This window comes from Mizuhopecten yessoensis, unplaced genomic scaffold (genome assembly GCF_002113885.1).
Source record: "Mizuhopecten yessoensis strain PY_sf001 unplaced genomic scaffold, ASM211388v2 scaffold11139, whole genome shotgun sequence".
Lineage (NCBI taxonomy): Eukaryota > Metazoa > Mollusca > Bivalvia > Pectinida > Pectinidae > Mizuhopecten > Mizuhopecten yessoensis.
Window position 1 is genome coordinate 99,645 of NW_018408899.1, and position 17,976 is coordinate 117,620.

At 36.9% G+C, this 17,976-nt stretch overlaps 1 protein-coding gene across 1 annotated transcript; it reads right to left on the bottom strand.

Moving 5' to 3' along the window:
• Positions 1-630: 630 nt before the first annotated feature.
• On the bottom strand, positions 631-17,837 carry LOC110466631 (histone H2A deubiquitinase MYSM1-like). Its single transcript, XM_021523264.1, has 16 exons — positions 17,772-17,837; positions 15,622-15,712; positions 14,654-14,724; positions 14,077-14,206; positions 12,100-12,198; positions 10,073-11,168; positions 9,467-9,650; positions 7,991-8,121; positions 7,282-7,388; positions 6,346-6,423; positions 5,821-5,934; positions 4,424-4,610; positions 3,924-4,048; positions 3,229-3,361; positions 2,720-2,883; positions 631-2,295 (listed from the first exon to the last, which is right to left on the bottom strand). The coding sequence occupies exons 1-16, from the start codon at positions 17,822-17,824 to the stop codon at positions 1,948-1,950; spliced, it is 3,111 nt and encodes a 1,036-aa protein (XP_021378939.1). The 5' UTR covers positions 17,825-17,837; the 3' UTR covers positions 631-1,947.
• Between the last annotated feature and the right edge of the window lie 139 nt (positions 17,838-17,976).

Sequence of the window (17,976 nt, forward strand, 5' to 3'; positions counted from 1 at the left end):
CTTGGCCATTCTATAAGCAGAGCTAAAAATGCAGTTTCGGAGAATAAAAAGGATGTATCAAGAATATTATGCCCTTCTTTCACGCGTCCACTGAATTACATAACATATCTTTAAAACTATATGAAGCTTGACATTGTTTTAGAAAGAACACGCAAACTAGCAATAGTCAGCATTTTAGTTTCGGCCAGATAACGTCTGGACCCCTCAATCTACACTTGCCAAATTTTCCTGAGGTTGGCCTCTGTTCAGATCTGTGCCTGTCGTTTTCTTTACAGGTTCAACCGGATAAGTGAATGTGTACATATTCATGGCCTATGTGGAACACCAATGAGCGATAACTCTATCTCGTGTGGCTGCACTTGGTAATCTTCAATTAGGAAACTAAATTCTGACTACAAAATGCGATAAGAGAACCAAATTCAGTTGATTTAAAAAAAATAAGGTCCGTACCATATTGGCTAACATTGTAATGTGACATCATTTCAATGCGATGTGCGACAGAAATGAATCAAAATTTTCATCTGTGGAAAAATATCGACCACCAAAACATGTCTGCAACTGACATTACCCCACTATAATCTTTGTGATACCAAGTCTCTACAAATAATACAGCACATCAATACAGAATCATGTATTTTATTTAGATTTTTTACCAGGTAACTGGAAAATAGCAATTAATAAATATTTCATATAGTCAAAAACAATTGTTGAAATGCCTATTAAACAATTCTGTCATACAAACCTGTGCTTGGAAATTCATTTAGCAAAATGGTACCCAACAAAGGTTTAACCTTCCTTCACTAGAATGGGCCCCTTTTTCAAAATTTCCAAATCTATGTCTGCTTCTCGGGTAGCATAGATGATTTTAAAAACAACTTCAACAATAATAACTTAAACCAGAAGTAACTATACTCTGGTGAGTATTACAACCCTTAAATATAATCATTCTTAATATTTTGCTGTATTCCATATCGTTGACACATTTCACCCTGATAAAACAAGTGTTCTATTACTGTGGACGTGTTGCCTGCCCCAGCTTCTGTGGAATGATGGCTAACTACAACTATCCAATGATGAAGGAATGAAATGTGTTATATTTGCTGATGCAATATCGACCAGATTGCAGTAGCCTCGTGAAATATTGATAAACTTGGCTGAGCATAAAACTTGATTGAAGAACGTGAGTAAAGTATGTTCACCAGGCTAGTTTCATTAAAATCCAATAGAATTTCTTCAAAAGACATAATCTGAAATCAAATCTGTACAAAATTCAAGATGGCCACTGGCTGTCAGATTGAACTTTGGACCCAACTCGAAATAGATCCAAATCAAACTTGAGTGAGTAATACATAAGTTTCATAAATGTCAAATCATTCATTCATGAGCTATTGCAAAGAAACCTTGTGACTTTTAACTAAATCTATGATGGCTGTTGGTGGCCTTGTTGATTTTCAGATTCTGGTCAAATTGTACTTGAGCAAGTAATTGATACTGTAGACATGTGTAGAAATTGTGAAGAATATTAAATCATCCCTTCCTGGATTATCACATGGAAACCATGTAACTTTTCACAAAATCCAAGATATGGTGATACCTATTATTATGTCACCTTTACCTCACAGGTGACACCAAAACAAAACAAAACACTAATACAACCACATTTGAAGGAACTTTGGCATACATATCTGTATGTAAATTATGTATGGATAAAAGCACAGGGATCAAGAAAGTGTATGATACCACAACATCAACAATTTCAATACTCATGTCATTACAACAAACCCACAAGTGGAAATAACAACTTGTTTCTGAAAAGCTCTTTCTTCCGTGTGAAAGCCTTTGGTCAGTTTGCTCATTTAGTGTCCTGACAACTTATTTGGAAAGATCAATAAATACCCAAAATATCAAAAACACATGCATTAATGATTTTCTAATAAAAAGTGTTCATCAACTGACACCAATAAGATGAGGACCTGTGGAATTAGAAAGTTCTAGTTCCTGTGTTAAACCAGCACCATCAGTTTCTTGTAATACATTTTTTGATTGGCTACCACTACTTTGAGAACTTGACTCCGATTGGTCCTTGTCTTGTGACTGTCCTTCACTATCACTAGAAGAGCTCATCATATCTGCCTCTGTACAGAAATAGTCCGAGTCCTCACACACAACATCAGGTTCTACAGACTCGGGGTGGTTGGATGAAAACGCCTCGGTAAAAACGTCTCGGACAACAGATGTCAGGTCCTCCACTTCGTCCTGGCTATTATCCATGTACTCACTTATAGACAGTAGCATCTGTAACAAGAGGTCTGCAGATCAATGCACTGTAATCTGCACCACCTTTTTATTGAAATCATACTTCAACATTGAGGTTTTAATTTTGATTAAAGCTAGCCTTACGAGGAATGATTAATCACATACATGTGATATGGTTCTGATGTTTGCAATAGGAATACAATCATCTAAAAGTAATTTACTTTGTTTTCATAAATAATTTCATGTGCTATAATGCTAGATGCTTGCTACAACTAGAAATGTAGTTCTTAGAAAATATTGTGTAATATACTTTTTTCAGTTTCGTGACAAAATACATAATTATAATGGCAATGGTGGAATAGTTGCCAATAAGATTAAGCATCATGTTCAAAAGTAGAATCTTTATATCTTTTTTTTATCATTGATAAAGATAAGCCAGGTATGATATTTTATAATACTGTACCTTATCTAGACACCTGATTTGTGTAACCACCCTGTAGTCCCCTAGGAGCTCCACCCTGTTGGTATAGCTAGCATACCGCTCAGCCAAATCACTAGCCTCTGCTTTTAGGTCAATAGCGGGCACCGGGTGCACTATCACGTCATAACTAAAGTTGTTGGGGATGTCTGCAAAATTAAATATACACACACATGTATAATGTACATCAGAGGGGAGTTTCCACCTGCAATATCATATTTCTCTAGTAAATATCAAGAAACTGGTGAAAGAAGCAAGACAATTACAAGGGGGAAAAGTTTTAATTACTGTTTATAACCATTCCACCTTTCTCTTCCACCTTTCTTTAGGATGAGTAACTGCTGACCACTAGTAGAATGTCCAACCAATTACTGTACCATGCATTTTACCTGATTTTGTACTGTTGGCACTCCTGACAAAATCAACTGATCATTCACTGTTGGAAGCTATATCATTACAGTAAGACATTATTTATGTACGACAACCAAACTTACTGTACTGGTCTGTCTCACTGCGCTCCTGACCAATAGTTAAACACTGGAACTCGGAGTACAGACTGGGGTTCTGTCTGTTGTAGGGGCTCACAATCACACCAACAAATTTGGAACCACCTTTAGAAAACCATTCCTGGGGGACAAAAAGCATTCTCACATCTAAATCTCAATGGCCCACAATGTTTCTTCAGGAACGCAACTTAAGTTATGAATAGTGTTCAATGATTCTCATTACATATGACTAAGGGGTAATATAGAAATAGTGAACAGTGTATCTCGGGAAAGGTTTGTAAATAGAAATATTCCACAATGTTTCTCCGGAAATATGACTAAGGCCAGAAATGGTCCCTGATTTTCAGGAAATACGTGAAGACATTTATGCCAATGGTAAAATAAAGTATCTAACAATCTTTCTCAGGAAATACAACTTTGCGTCCACGGTGTTTCTCAAGAAGTACGATTTGAAGTCAGAAATAATCAACACTGTTTATATAATACATGTACTTATATATTAAGTTATATAATTTGAGAAACTTCTGTACAGTATATCACATTATTTTCTCAATGTGTTTTCAATGACTTACCCAATGTTTTGGATATTCATAAGATATTTGAATTCACAAATGATTACCCTTGCAAAATAACAATGTCATGTTAAATATAAGTGATTGGAGTTGCTATTTCCACCACCTTACCTGGAACTTAAGTTGAGTTTCTATATCTCTAATGGACGGGTTTGGTGCAAAAGTTGGATGAGAATGATACCATCCCACAACAGAGTAGTTCTGGCAAATCGCCTCACTGGCCAGAGTCTGTGATACTGTAACCAATGGCATTCAGGGTAATAGAAAATCGAAAGCAAATATATTTAAGGTCATTTCACAATTGAAAGAATTTTAATCTATTTAAAATATGCTACATTTATATGATATTTTTAAGGTTTGAAACAAGTCCAGAACAAAAATATGGAATTTGTTTTTACACTGTACCATACTTTTCATGTAGTAATTAGAAAAAGCTAGAAAAGTCAGTATAATCTGCATATAGAATTAAATTTAAAACAAAAACATAACTGTAAATTGAAAGGCATACTAGAAAAAAATAATATAAATTCATCTTTTAAATTTGAAAATTTCATTAAACCTGCTAAAACCAAGTTTTTAATATTTGAGCCTGATATCGATTGTGAACTGACCTGGATCCATCTCACACTGCATTCCAGTACTAATACTGTTACATGGCACTGCCATGGTGATCACCAGTTTACCCTGTTCCTCCATATACTGTCCTCCCAGCATGCCGATTACCTCAGTCTTAGATACGTGGGCATGCATATCCATGGTGATCATTGCTAAGTTGTAAACTTCCACAGAAAAAGGAGGCTAAAACAAATAATCCAAAAGACATGTTCTTATATATATAAAATAGAAATTTATGTAAAAGCATTATTCCAAACTGACCACTAACATTTTAACAACACACCAAGCCATTGATGCACTGCAATATATTATAGCAAGGGGGTTGAATTCACCGAGAGTATAACAAACAATCAAAATGAAACGTGATAGTAAGATACACTATTGATAGTTTGTGCATAAACATACAACTCTTTATAACAGAACATCTGAATTCCAAGGTAGCATTCAGCACATACAGTAACAAGAGGCCCAGAGGGCCTGTATCGCTCACCTGTTTCTTTTGTTACATGCAACTGACATATAGGTAACTTAAACACAAGACATTTTAACATCTCTTAAACGGTTCTGAAGATATTGTTGTATGAAACTTAAAATTTTAATTTTAAAGCTTTTAACCCATATTGACCTTTAAATCCCGATTTGCACTTAAAGTTGACCTTTGACCTCATTACTGTAATGAAGAAAACAATTCACACAGCTGGTCTACATAGCAAACCTAAGTATCATGACTAGTCCAAATGGTTCTTAGGATATTGTTGTTTGAAGTTTTTAACATATTTGACCCATGTGACCTTGAAAGTAGGTCAAGGTAATTTTAATGAGGAAACTCTATAGCACTCCATCCCAGGTGCCTACTGGCTAAATATCATGACCCTGGGCCTAATGGAACTTGAGAAGGAGACTGTTAAAGCTTTTAGTCAAAGTTGACATTTGACCCCAAACTAGCACTTAAGTTGAACTTTGACCTCATAACTGTAATGGAAAAAATATATACACTGCTGGTTTACATAAAATACCCAAGTATCATAACTCTAGTTCAAATGGTTCTTAGGATATTGTTGTTTGAATGTTTTTACATATTTGACCGCTGTGACCTTGAAAGTATGTCAAGGTCATTGTAATGAGGAAACTTTATAGCACTCCATCCCAGGAACCTACTGACCAAATATCATGACCCTAGGTCCTACAGTTCTTCAGAAGAAGTCGTTCAAAAGAAAAAGTTGACGGACGGACTGGGTGTGTAAAACCATATTTCAACATGGCAATTTCTTTTCCTATGGACAGTTTTTAGGATGGTTAGCACCTAAAAGTTCAGTAATATCAGAACGAGAGAACTTATGTTTGTGTATCAACAGAGAATTACATTACCTGTACAGCAACATAAGGACAATACCTGTAAGTCCTCTGAGAATGGAACACAGGGTATTAATTGGAAGGGATCATATCCACCCTTGGCAAACCGATAGGCTTTTGGTTTAGGATAGCCTTCATCACATCCTTCTTTGTGCTACAAACATACAAAATACTGATTTTCTGAAAGGTACATTTCTTTTTGTTTCAGCAATGTTTATCCTTAAAACAATCCTTATTCAGGGCAAAATGAAAACCACTGGTGTAACTTTTTTTCAAAATCTGTCTCATGGAAGTTGAGAAGTAACAAATCCATTGTTGTGTTTTGTTAGTAACTGGGCGAGCTACAGGAAATCCAATAGATCCTAGTTGACTAGATTTTAACATAGCAAAATTATTTGTTGGAATTACTCAAAATTGAGAGATTTTTGCATCAAATTTTAAGCTTGGATTATAGCTTGAAACAGTGTGACTTACAGACAGTCCAAGAAACCTATTACTACATCTGTATGAAAATATTTCTTATGGAAACAATATAAAAAGCTGCTAAGCCAATATTAAAGTGTACCTCAATAGTTTTGCCCTGCAATTCCTTCTCGTCCACCCAGTGGCCACAGGCATCTCGAATCCTCCGCTTTCGGGGCCTCTGTTGTAACACACATCATATTACATTTATGTCTGGCATGGTATTCTGTCTATTCAAAGGAAGATAACTCAAAATTTGAATTCAATGTACATTACAGTTCCATGTTGTTATAATAACATCAAACAGTAGTTGGGAATCTAAAAGTAGCTGAGCAAACATGGAGAATCATACAAACTTGGAGTATCATACAAACTTGGAGTATCATACAAACTTGGAGTATCATAAAAACATGGAGTATCATACAAACTTGGAGTATCATACAAACTTGGAGTATCATACAAACATGGAATATCATACAAACTTGAAGTATCATACAAACTTAGAGTATCATACAAACATGGAGTATCATACAAACTTGGAGTATCATACAAACATGGAATATCATACAAACTTGAAGTATCATACAAACTTAGAGTATCATACAAACTTGGAGTATCATACAAACTTGGAGTATCATACAAACATGAAGTATCATACAACCTTGGAGTATCATACAAACTTGGAGTATCATACAAACTTGGAGTATCATTAAATTGTGGAACTGACACCACTCTCCACCAAATATATTTTTGTGAACAGCTATTAACATCAGTAAACACAAGTTTCCTGGAATCAATTTAAAGCAGACCTGCCAAAAATATGTTAAAATTTGACAGCCTAGGCCACAACACCCTCTAAAAGCTTTCCCACCCAAAAATCTTTCCCTTTTCCTTATTTTACCAAATTATCAAATCCACCAAAGCCAGTGGCATGTTAATTTTAGATGAAACTGTATAAAGTTAACCTTTCATCATATATGCTTGAGAATGAGATAATAGCTATATAATACGGTTATTGTGGTACAGTTTAGAATTTTACCATTGCCTCCAACTTTGACAGATTGACCTGTATTACAGCCTCTCGGCTAAACCTCTCCCTTGGCCCTGCAACAACAATCTTTGTTGGATGGTTGTAACATGCCTGGTCTGAAACAGATTGGTCAGTTAAAGTTTAGCATAGTTAAAGTTTACAAAATAATACGGACCTGAAAATTAGTTAAAACATAGTTGACATTTTTTCTTTTAATAAAGATAAAACTGTCTGAAATACTTTCACTAAATGCATAAAATTTATAAGATTTACTCATTAAATTATTTCTCATTCCATACATTCTGAAGAATGAAAATTTTGTTTTCCTGACAGTGACAATTAACAATTTTAACATTTTCCATTCTGATACAATGGAATAATTTTCCTAGAAATAATATATAAAAATGTTTTATTACTATAAATATTGATATTGACCACCTTCACTCTTGTAAACTAAATTAAAGTTAGAACTTTTAAATTAAGGCTGTATACTATTTATTGTCATGACATCTTATAAAAAAAGGAGTATTTCACACTAAAAAATCATTTAAATATATCTATGAATGGTTATTACTATGACACATTAAAAGTTAATTTAATGTTAAATACAGTACAGTTATAAGGCATATAACTCAAAGACAAACCAGGGATATGTGTCAGGTCACATATACCCTTAAATGACTGATCATATGAATAAAATCTTTGTAAAGAATCTCACCACAGCCAAAATTAATTGCCCCTGTACACTCCAAGTAAGAGTGTATCCTGCCTATACAGTTGACGTCACCACAGTTCCTGAGGCCAGGCCGCACAGACGTCTTGTTCAGGTAATTGGGGCGGCATTTCCTCCTGTCAACATTTAATTATGTTCAGAAATTATGTTAATATATTTTTTTCACATGATACATGATAAGCACACTGTAAATCTACAAAAATATGTAATAAGGACATTACATTTCTGCATTTTATTGCAATAATTCTGTTCATCAAGGACATATTATCGGTATATACTTTTAAAATAAATGTATTTGTTGTACAGGTAAACACATACTAGGACATATGCCTTATTCCTTTCATCTCTTGACATGATTTCCACTCCATTCAAAAATGAATTTCTCAATTCAAACAGGATATTGTGTCATACATGAATTAACAAGAGGCCCATGGGCCTTAATGGTCACCTGATATATTTATACAGAGAGTTGATTTTGTTTTTAACATGAACAGAATTATTATTCAAAATGACAAAAAAACAATAAAATCACCTTATTCAATATCTAGCATACAGATTTAGGACTAAAAAGTATTTGAAACTAGCACCACTGATTCTAAACAAGGAAACTGAAGAAATTTTAGCACACTGACTCCTTTGGGCCCCACCCTACAGCCCTTGGGGGTAGGGCTGGCTCAAAATGTAATATTCAAAATATCATTTGCCATTATAAACCATAATAAATTTTGCCCCCCCCCCCCTCCCCACCCTTCCTTCCCTAGGGTCTAAACATGAGACCCCAGGGTCATAAACCTTAAGACTAAGACCTTTCAATCTATGGACAGTGTTTGATTCCACCATATCTTGGTCTTGAGAAGAAAAATTTTGAGATTTTAGTCAATTTGACCCTTTTTGGCCCCACCCATCAGCCCCGGGGGGTCAGTCAGGGCTGATATGTGCATACTATCAAACTGCTACCTAATACTGATAAAGCTAACCTAAATTGAATTACTTCCAATGGAAATTAAACAAATGTTGGTCCAAAATGTGATTTCCCTATATAAACTATAGTAAAGTTTACCCCCTCCCCAGGGGAAAACGTGAGACCCCAGGGTCAAGAAATTCACAATTTTTGTAAAGCACCTTAAGACCCTTCCATCTATGAAGAGTATTTGATTCTACCATATCTGGGTCTTGAGAAGAAGATTTTTGAAATTTTAGTCAATTTGACCCTTTTTGGCCCCGCCCCTCAGGCCCCTGGGGGCTTAGGACTAAACCGGCAACTTTTTTTGTTGACCTTTGTCCATGGAAGGTTCCTGCAAAATTTCATTGAAATTGGTTCAGTGGTTTTGGAGAAGTGGAAAATGTAAATTGTTTACGGACGCACGACGGACGACGGACGACGAACGACGGACGACGATGGACAAAAGGCGATCGCAATAGGTCACTTGAGACTTTGTCTCAGGTGACCTAAAAATTTACCATGATTCCAGGATGTAATTTCTGATCTTCATATATCTTTCTGGTGTCTTGGAGGGCCGACCGTCAAAGAACTCAATATGAATTTTTCTCTCCACATCTGTAATGCTTTTATAATCTACCACATGTTCCTCTGTTGGGATAGAGAACTCGACAACTTCTCCATTAGATAGAATAATGCTGTTGGCTGTAAAATATATTCAGAAAAGGAATTAGTGGATAGCGACAATAAGCAGAACACAAAGCATTCCCTTTGTGTTCCGTTCTTATGACACAAAATATTTTAATCTTCTAATCACAAAAAGAATTGTTTGGTTTTTACCGGGTTTTTCATGCATTTTTTCTCAACAGATGATATCCCTGCAGCTATACCCAACACAAATTAGCATGAAACTTAATCAATCATAAAAGATAATTACTGTAAACAAATGTTTCACATATACACCATTTACTTCTTGTTCTGATGCTATTTCTTGCTTTAATTAATCTTGTATGAAGAAACTACATGCACAATTCAATATCTAATAAAGAAAGAAATTGATTTATGTGATAAAATATCTAATAAAAAATGTTTTCAATTATCCTAAATTATTTACAAACTACACTTACAAATTTTTTTCTCATCCCCATAGTTACTTTCTGTTGACCAATCCTCGGACGACTCTGAGATGACTTCTGAGGTCACGGATGTATTCTCCACTGCGTCCAGGGGTTTAACTTCCAACTGACCAGTCTGTCCACTCTCTAGCACTGTTACATCGGAGCTGACGACAGGCATCTCAGAAATTTCACAACTCTCCTCAACAACTTCACATTTTACTGGAGATTTCACTGGTGGTTTATTTTCACTCAATGCCACACTCTCCGACTTATAGCTTGACTTGACCTTCACCTCAGCCTCCTTTTGACTAGAATCTTTGTTTCTTATATTGGCAGCTTTAAGTAGTCGTTCATATACAGAATTAGGTGATGCTGACCTACTTTTCAGAATGGGATTTTCATCATTCTCGTCATCATTTTCTATATCAATATCTATCTCCTCGTCATCCTGACTCGTGTCTTCCATAGACGACGACCCTGGTATAATATCAGCAACAGCACAGAACCCGTCCAGGTTTTCAATGATCCCTGTGGAGCTAGCCAGTTTGTTCTCCAGGGTGGGGCTCAACTGAAGCTGGTTTGCTGGCTTTGTTACCTCCAGGAGCTGGATTTCTCCATTATAAACAAACTGTTTTGGAGTCTCTGCCCCACTGATTGACTCTAAGTTAGTCGTTATTATGGTGACTGGCTGACTCAGTTTAGGAGCTGATGCAGGTCTCTTGGGTAAAACAAGACGAGGACTTGTCTGTGTAATGATTTTCATCGTTGATGTTGATGATGTACCTCGGTCTATAGGTTTGAAGGCCAGACCTTGTGAAGAGGAAGTGGCAGTGTTTGGAATGGGTGGCACCGGACAAGGAGGACACACTGGTAAAGATGGGTTTGATACAACGCTGGGGGAAGGGGCTGTACACGTTGGTCTGGGGTGGGGCACCATGTGTGACCTTGACAAGGTCACCTGAGGACGTATAGCAGTGGCCGTAGTTACTGTCGGCTGACCGGTTGTCACTGACACCAATACATGAGCCAGTGCTGAGTTGTGAAGTAGGGTGGGATCCAACTGGCTCTGTGTAGAAGTCTCCACTACACCGGGGGATCGCTTGGCCTGAACAGACATAATCATCTCATTAAACACACAGAGCTCACACCAGATGTAATCAGATTTTGCAAGGAGCAGACTTTTATGTCAAACCAGAGAAAGGGAGTATTTGCATGCGATCAATGGTCATACAGCATGTTACAAATTACAAAAATGTGCAAAGGTTGTGAAAGTATATACATTTCAACAGATATCACATCATTATCAAAAAACAGATATAAGGATTACAGATGCCAGATAGTTATTTGCAAACTTAGTTGAATATCTTGAACACTTGTTTATTTTGGAGTTGCTTTTCAGTTCAATAACAACTTTATTTCCATAAATGTCATCGTTGAAAAAAGTAATGTACTTCATTTTTCTTTTCAACATGTTAAGTCTCGATGCCTTTCACACAGTTACAAAAAAAAAAATGTTAAATAGAAAAGATAACAATGACCACATGAACGTGGGTGTGTCGGTTAATGATGTAGTCATCTCCTCTTTGTATGTAATACTCCTATGGCCATGCTAGTTAATAACATTCAGGAATCGGTCAACTGAGGTCATGATCAGATGAACTTCACCGAACCTAGCTCCTTACAGACATGGATCACAATCTTTCTTATATCAAAAAATGTGATGACAAGTCACTGTAAACACTGTAAACAATAGCACACATATTTCAATACTCCAGGATACATCAGATCTATTCATAAGTTTACAGTATTCACACTACATATAAACTTTATTTACTTTACAAAAATTATGCAGCAAGTTATTTCAACATATATTCATCACTCTTGTTCGCCCAGATGTTTTGTGCGGAGGGTCTTTATGTGGGAGGAAACCCTGGTGAAAGGCAAGTGCGCTATCCACTATGCTACCCGACTATCCATTGAAATTCACACTAAATAAAAGGTGTACGGTAATGTAATTGTTCATGTCATATACATACCTGCTGTTTGAAATACTGTTGGGCATAGTTTTTAACCTGCAGTGTTGTACGTGATGGTATAAGCTGTGCAATCTTGGACCAACTTCTTCCGAAGATCTCCTGAAATCAAACAATTTGTGTCATTATTATTTTAATAGATAATCTAGATAATTCATTGGAGTTTTACTTCTGTTGTATTGTCAATGTTTGTCAAGGAAAAATGTACTTTTTAAATCAAAATTGAAAATTCGTTTTGAATTTGAGTATAGTACAAGTGATATTTAAAACTTAATGCATGATTATAATTTTAAATTTTGAATGGTTATTATATTATTTTACATAAAAGTGTTTGTTGCCATTTTCATGTTAAAGTGTGTTTTTTTTTGTTTTTTTTTAATGAATGAATGAGTTCAGATAATCCAGAAAACTCACAATGAACTACCATTATAGTGAATTTTTGTAACATCTGCAACATTAGTTGTTCAAAAACTTTATAAGAGAAACAAAGCATCCGGATTATCAAATTATTTTTCTTAGATTCATTAAAATATCCTCCCCAGACAGAATACCTACCCCAGACTGAATACCCTCCCCGGACAGAATACCCACCCCGGACAGAACACCCACCCCAGACAGAATACCCACCCAAGACAGAATGCCCTCCCCAGACAGAATGCCCTCCCCAGACAGAATTCCCTCACCAGACAGAATACCCTCGCCGGACCGAATACCCACCCCGGACAGAACACCCACCCCAGACAGAACACCCCCCCCAGACAGAATACCCACCCAAGACAGAATGCCCTCCCCAGACAGAATGCCCTCCCCAGACAGAATGCCCTCACCAGACAGAATACCCTCGCCAGACCGAATACCCACCCCGGACAGAACCCCCACCCCAGACAGAATACCCACCCCAGACAGAATACCCACCCCAGACAGAATACCCCCCCAAGACAGAATGCCCTCCCCAGACAGAATGCCCACCCCAAACAGAATGCCCACCCAAGACAGAATGCCCTCCTCAGACAGAATGCCCTCCCCAGACAGAATACCCTCGCCAGACCGAATACCCACCCCGGACAGAACCCCCACCCCAGACAGAATACCCACCCCAGACAGAATACCCAACCAAGACAGAATGCCCTCCCCAGACAGAATGCCCCCTCCAGACAGAATACCCTCGCCAGACCGAATACCCACCCCGGACAGAACACCCCCCCCAGACAGAATACCCACCCAAGACAGAATGCCCTCCCCAGACAGAATGCCAACACCAGACAGAATGCCCACCCAAGACAGAATGCCCTCCTCAGACAGAATGCCCTCCCCAGACAGAATGCCCACCCCAAACAGAATGCCCACCCAAGACAGAATGCCCTCCTCAGACAGAATGCCCTCCCCAGACAGAATGCCCTCCCCAGACAGAATGCCCTCTCCAGACAGAATACCCTCGCCAGACCGAATACCTTCCCAGACAGAATACCCTCCCCAGACAGAAAACCCTCCCCAGACAGAATACCCACCCCAGACAGAATGCCCTCCCCAGACAGAATGCCCACCCCAAACAGAATGCCCACCCAAGACAGAATGCCCTCCTCAGACAGAATGCCCTCCCCAGACAGAATGCCCTCACCAGACAGAATGCCCTCCCCAGACAGAATGCCCACCCCAAACAGAATGCCCACCCAAGACAGAAAACCCCCCTCAGACAGAATGCCCTCCCCAGACAGAATGCCCACCCCAAACAGAATGCCCACCCAAGACAGAATGCCCTCCCCAGACAGAATGCCCACCCCAAACAGAATGCCCACCCAAGACAGAAAACCCCCCTCAGACAGAATGCCCTCCCCAGACAGAATGCCCACCCCAAACAGAATGCCCACCCCAGACAGAATGCCCTCCCCAGACAGAATACCCTCGCCAGACCGAATGCCTTCCCAGACAGAATACCCTCCCCAGACAGAATACCCTCCCCAGACAGAGAACAGTATTTACCAGTCCCGACTGGAACACTTGTTTCTCCTCTTCACTCCATGGCTGTTTGTGAGACATGGGTTTCGACTTGGAACTGCCGGCAATCTTATCTAGTCTTTGGCGGGTACCAACCTTCCCATTCAAGTAATATCTCACATGGTCAAGGTATATACATAATGTAAATTTCTGTAAATAACATGCCCAATAGAAGTCTTTTGATTAAACATGTGAGGTATATATGTCTTAGGTATTGTACTTATTTAAGTATTATGATATACAGGTGTAATAATAATTAATTGGCATGTAGACTAAATGCCTCAATACTGTATACCGGAAAATTTTAGACCATCAAAATGCGAAAAATCAAACTGTAGCAAAAAATTCCTGGTATACAGTAATACCTAAAGGTAATTCAAGTTTTGGCATTAGATATGACATTACCAGAATAACTATACTTCGTTAGTAAGGTAAATAATTATATGACAAAAGGTTCCTGTCTTTTTCACTCAAATAACTTTTTAAAAAAAATGGAGATTTGAGCATATATTAGCACTGTCTGGACCAGTCCATAGATGTTTGACAGGGTGTAAAAGGATACTGCTCCTCCTGTAGCATTTTCTCAATGGTGGCCTTGGACTTCTCATCAATACAGCTGTCCATTGTCCATCCCTAAATATAAATTCAGAAATGTTGTTACCATGTAAAAACATTTAACATTAGGTAGTTATACGTAGATTTAAAAGCAAACATACATTTTAGAATAGCTATGAGGTGTAGATCTGTATGAAATAAGTTGGACAAATCTTGCCTTAGCTACACACAGATATGCTCTTCATGTCACTGTATGCTAAACATACACATGTGCTGGATATAATAATTTATTCAAGCTTATCTTATTAAACTGAATATCTAATGATCTCATAAATACATTTTCCACAACTTCCCTTAGCCCTGCAGCATTGTAAAAGCAAGAGGGTGAAAACCCTGGATGTGCTTTCATTGTTATCTGGTCAATGAACTAACTGATGACGTCACATAACAATGCTATTCATCAGCATCTTTTATTGTGATGTCATGATCTGATTCACAGCCAACATAACTTTGTTTTCTCAACACCTGTTGCCAACTGAAGCTTGATAACTGATTTCACAACTTAAACAAAAGCATTAATTAACTCGCAGTCGTACAGCGTGCGCTGATCTTCGACGGCCCTGATTATGTTTTTCGCAATCAGATCGTTTTCTGGGACGACAAACCTACAGATTTTCCCCATTTTTAAAACCTTAGTAGCGAATTTAATAGCCACATTGTATTTTTAGTCGCCAATAAAAAATAAAAGTAGTCAATGGCTACTTTGGCGACCGACAGCGCGAGCCCTGTAACTGTTATCACGTATTTCCAACACAGATGATTTTTCAGTCATAATATGAACATGACAGTAGTAAAATATCCCCAATTCATACCACTTTTCTATACAAAGAGTACACATAAATCTTGGTAGTCAATTTATTAATTGCATGCAGCTTTCACACTTCAGACGTTTAAGTTCCTGTATCATCGTTTCACCTGTTCAAGCATCCAAGCGGGATTTGTGTACTCTGGCAGGAGGTTAGCACTCTTTGATGGCAGTTCATTAGTGTCGTAGATGTTGGCAACCCTTCAAATAAAATGTGATGTTTCTTTAGTGTCTATATATATGTTACGCCATAATATTAAATAGTTCTTGCTTTAATATTATCCTCTAGTCTTTTCGTTAAAGAGTATTGTTCTTCCTCTGTCTACAAATGATACAATAGGAAAATTATAATTACACACATGCCCATTGACAGAGTATTGATGTATGTGGTTATAAGTCTGAAATAGTTGTTTACCCACAATGGCATTGTATATGACGAGACCAATTACTGAATATCAAAGAAATTAATAAAAGCACCAAAACAAAAATTGGATCCAAAATTCTATAATATATATATATCATAATAGTATGTCGCCACATACTCAAATATCAAGCAGAATGTTGTATAAATATGTGGATTTATTTTTGTTGTCATGTAGAGATCATGTAACTATAATTGTTATAAGAGATGAAAAGCGTTAGATATTGTGATGTTTTCATGTATAAAGAGAGGAGTAAACCTAATTAAAGAATAAAGATGAAGGTACCAAATTACATTATCAAGATGTGGTTTGGTTCGTATCTAAAAACAAAGCTTTCATCTCAATCGGCTCTATCCAATACAACTTGCATTTAAACCTGCGTCAATGTTTTTACCTAAAATCTGTTTTTTTATATAATTATACCAACCCATGCCACCAGTCAATGAATGAACTAAGGCAGGTGTAATCTAGCATGTCATATAACATTTTATATAGGTTTTTTTCCAAACGGGTAAACGGCTCTGATGAACAAAAACAAATGCCATCCTTAAATAGATGAATGATCTAAGTTGCATTATATATATTATATGCACAGAAGTGAAAAAAAATGCATATCCCATACATATTTAGACATGGTAAAATATAAATAATCACTATGTTTGTGTATTATGAAATTCTATTACATATATAAGTATAACTCAATATTACAAAAAGTTGGCCTTTCTTAAACCATTTTTCCAACATTTTCCCATTCTTTATTCTAAATTCTATCATAATCCTTGCACATGAAACAGGAGATAGAAAAATGCACGCCCAGACTTGTGTTTGAACCCGGGACCCTCCAAACTCTAGACAGACGCTGTACCAATTGAGCTACCTGGTCACCAACATTAGACTCAGTCCAGTACCGCTACATAATAACATTCCTCCCTCCTTTTTCTATTAAGTCTTTGACCCTAAAGACACAACTAATAATTACAAGTTTAGGTATTCCCTTGCCAATTGTACACCAAATGCTTGAAACAAGGGTTGGTCACAGACAATTCTGTAAAAGAAAATGGAAAAATGCATGGCCAGACCGGGGATCGAACTTCGGACCCTCCAAACTCTAGACGGATGCTCTACCATTTCATCTACCTGGTCGCCAACAATTGACCAAGACCAGTTCTGCTACACACATTTAGTTGACTCTTTAAAGTTGATGGTGGCAATTTCAGCTGTCATATAGACTTTTCTCTGAATTTTGGAGAATCAAACTTTGTCAAATATATATACCTGTCCTCAAAACCCAATTAAGTCAAGACTTAACAAAATTTTGAAGAATCACAAATAAACTTCCAACTTATGAAAGCCCTGAACAGAAGCTAAATATGCTGGAAAGTACAGTACTAACAATATATATATATGAGTTATTTCTGTCTAGGCATGGCTAGTACAAAGGCTTCATTCATAATCATTGTGACTCATGTGACACAGTCGCTGCAACACTTAAGCTTACATGTACTTGATATGCATTGAGGTCTTTGTTTTAATATAGCCTAGTTATCAATGCAACTAAGCTGTAAGTAAAAGTGTATATATCGATTTATACAACTGATAATATCGAACAGCACAAAAAATGTGTTTTAAAACTTAAATCAACTTGTCATTTGTTTTGTTATGAACAGCTGATAAATATGATGATTATTTATGTCAACATTATCTCAATAAACTAACGATATATTACGTTTTCTTCGTGCTTTGGGAACGACAAGCAAACATAATAAAACTTTGATTGGATTAATGACTTAAGACTTATATTCAGCCATGTATTTGGGATTTTCCTTTTCAAAACTCACTCCAATTTAAAATCAAAATCTCCTTCAATATCAATATCGCCATCTTCCGCCATTTTTATTTGTCTGCTAGCCGTCTACCCGTAGTTTCGTATCTATTGCAAAAAATAATCTTTTAGCCTTACTAAAATATAAATTTTCAAAATTTATACACTTATTTTATATTAATATTGCATGTTTCATTAAATTAACACTTTACGATTTTTCA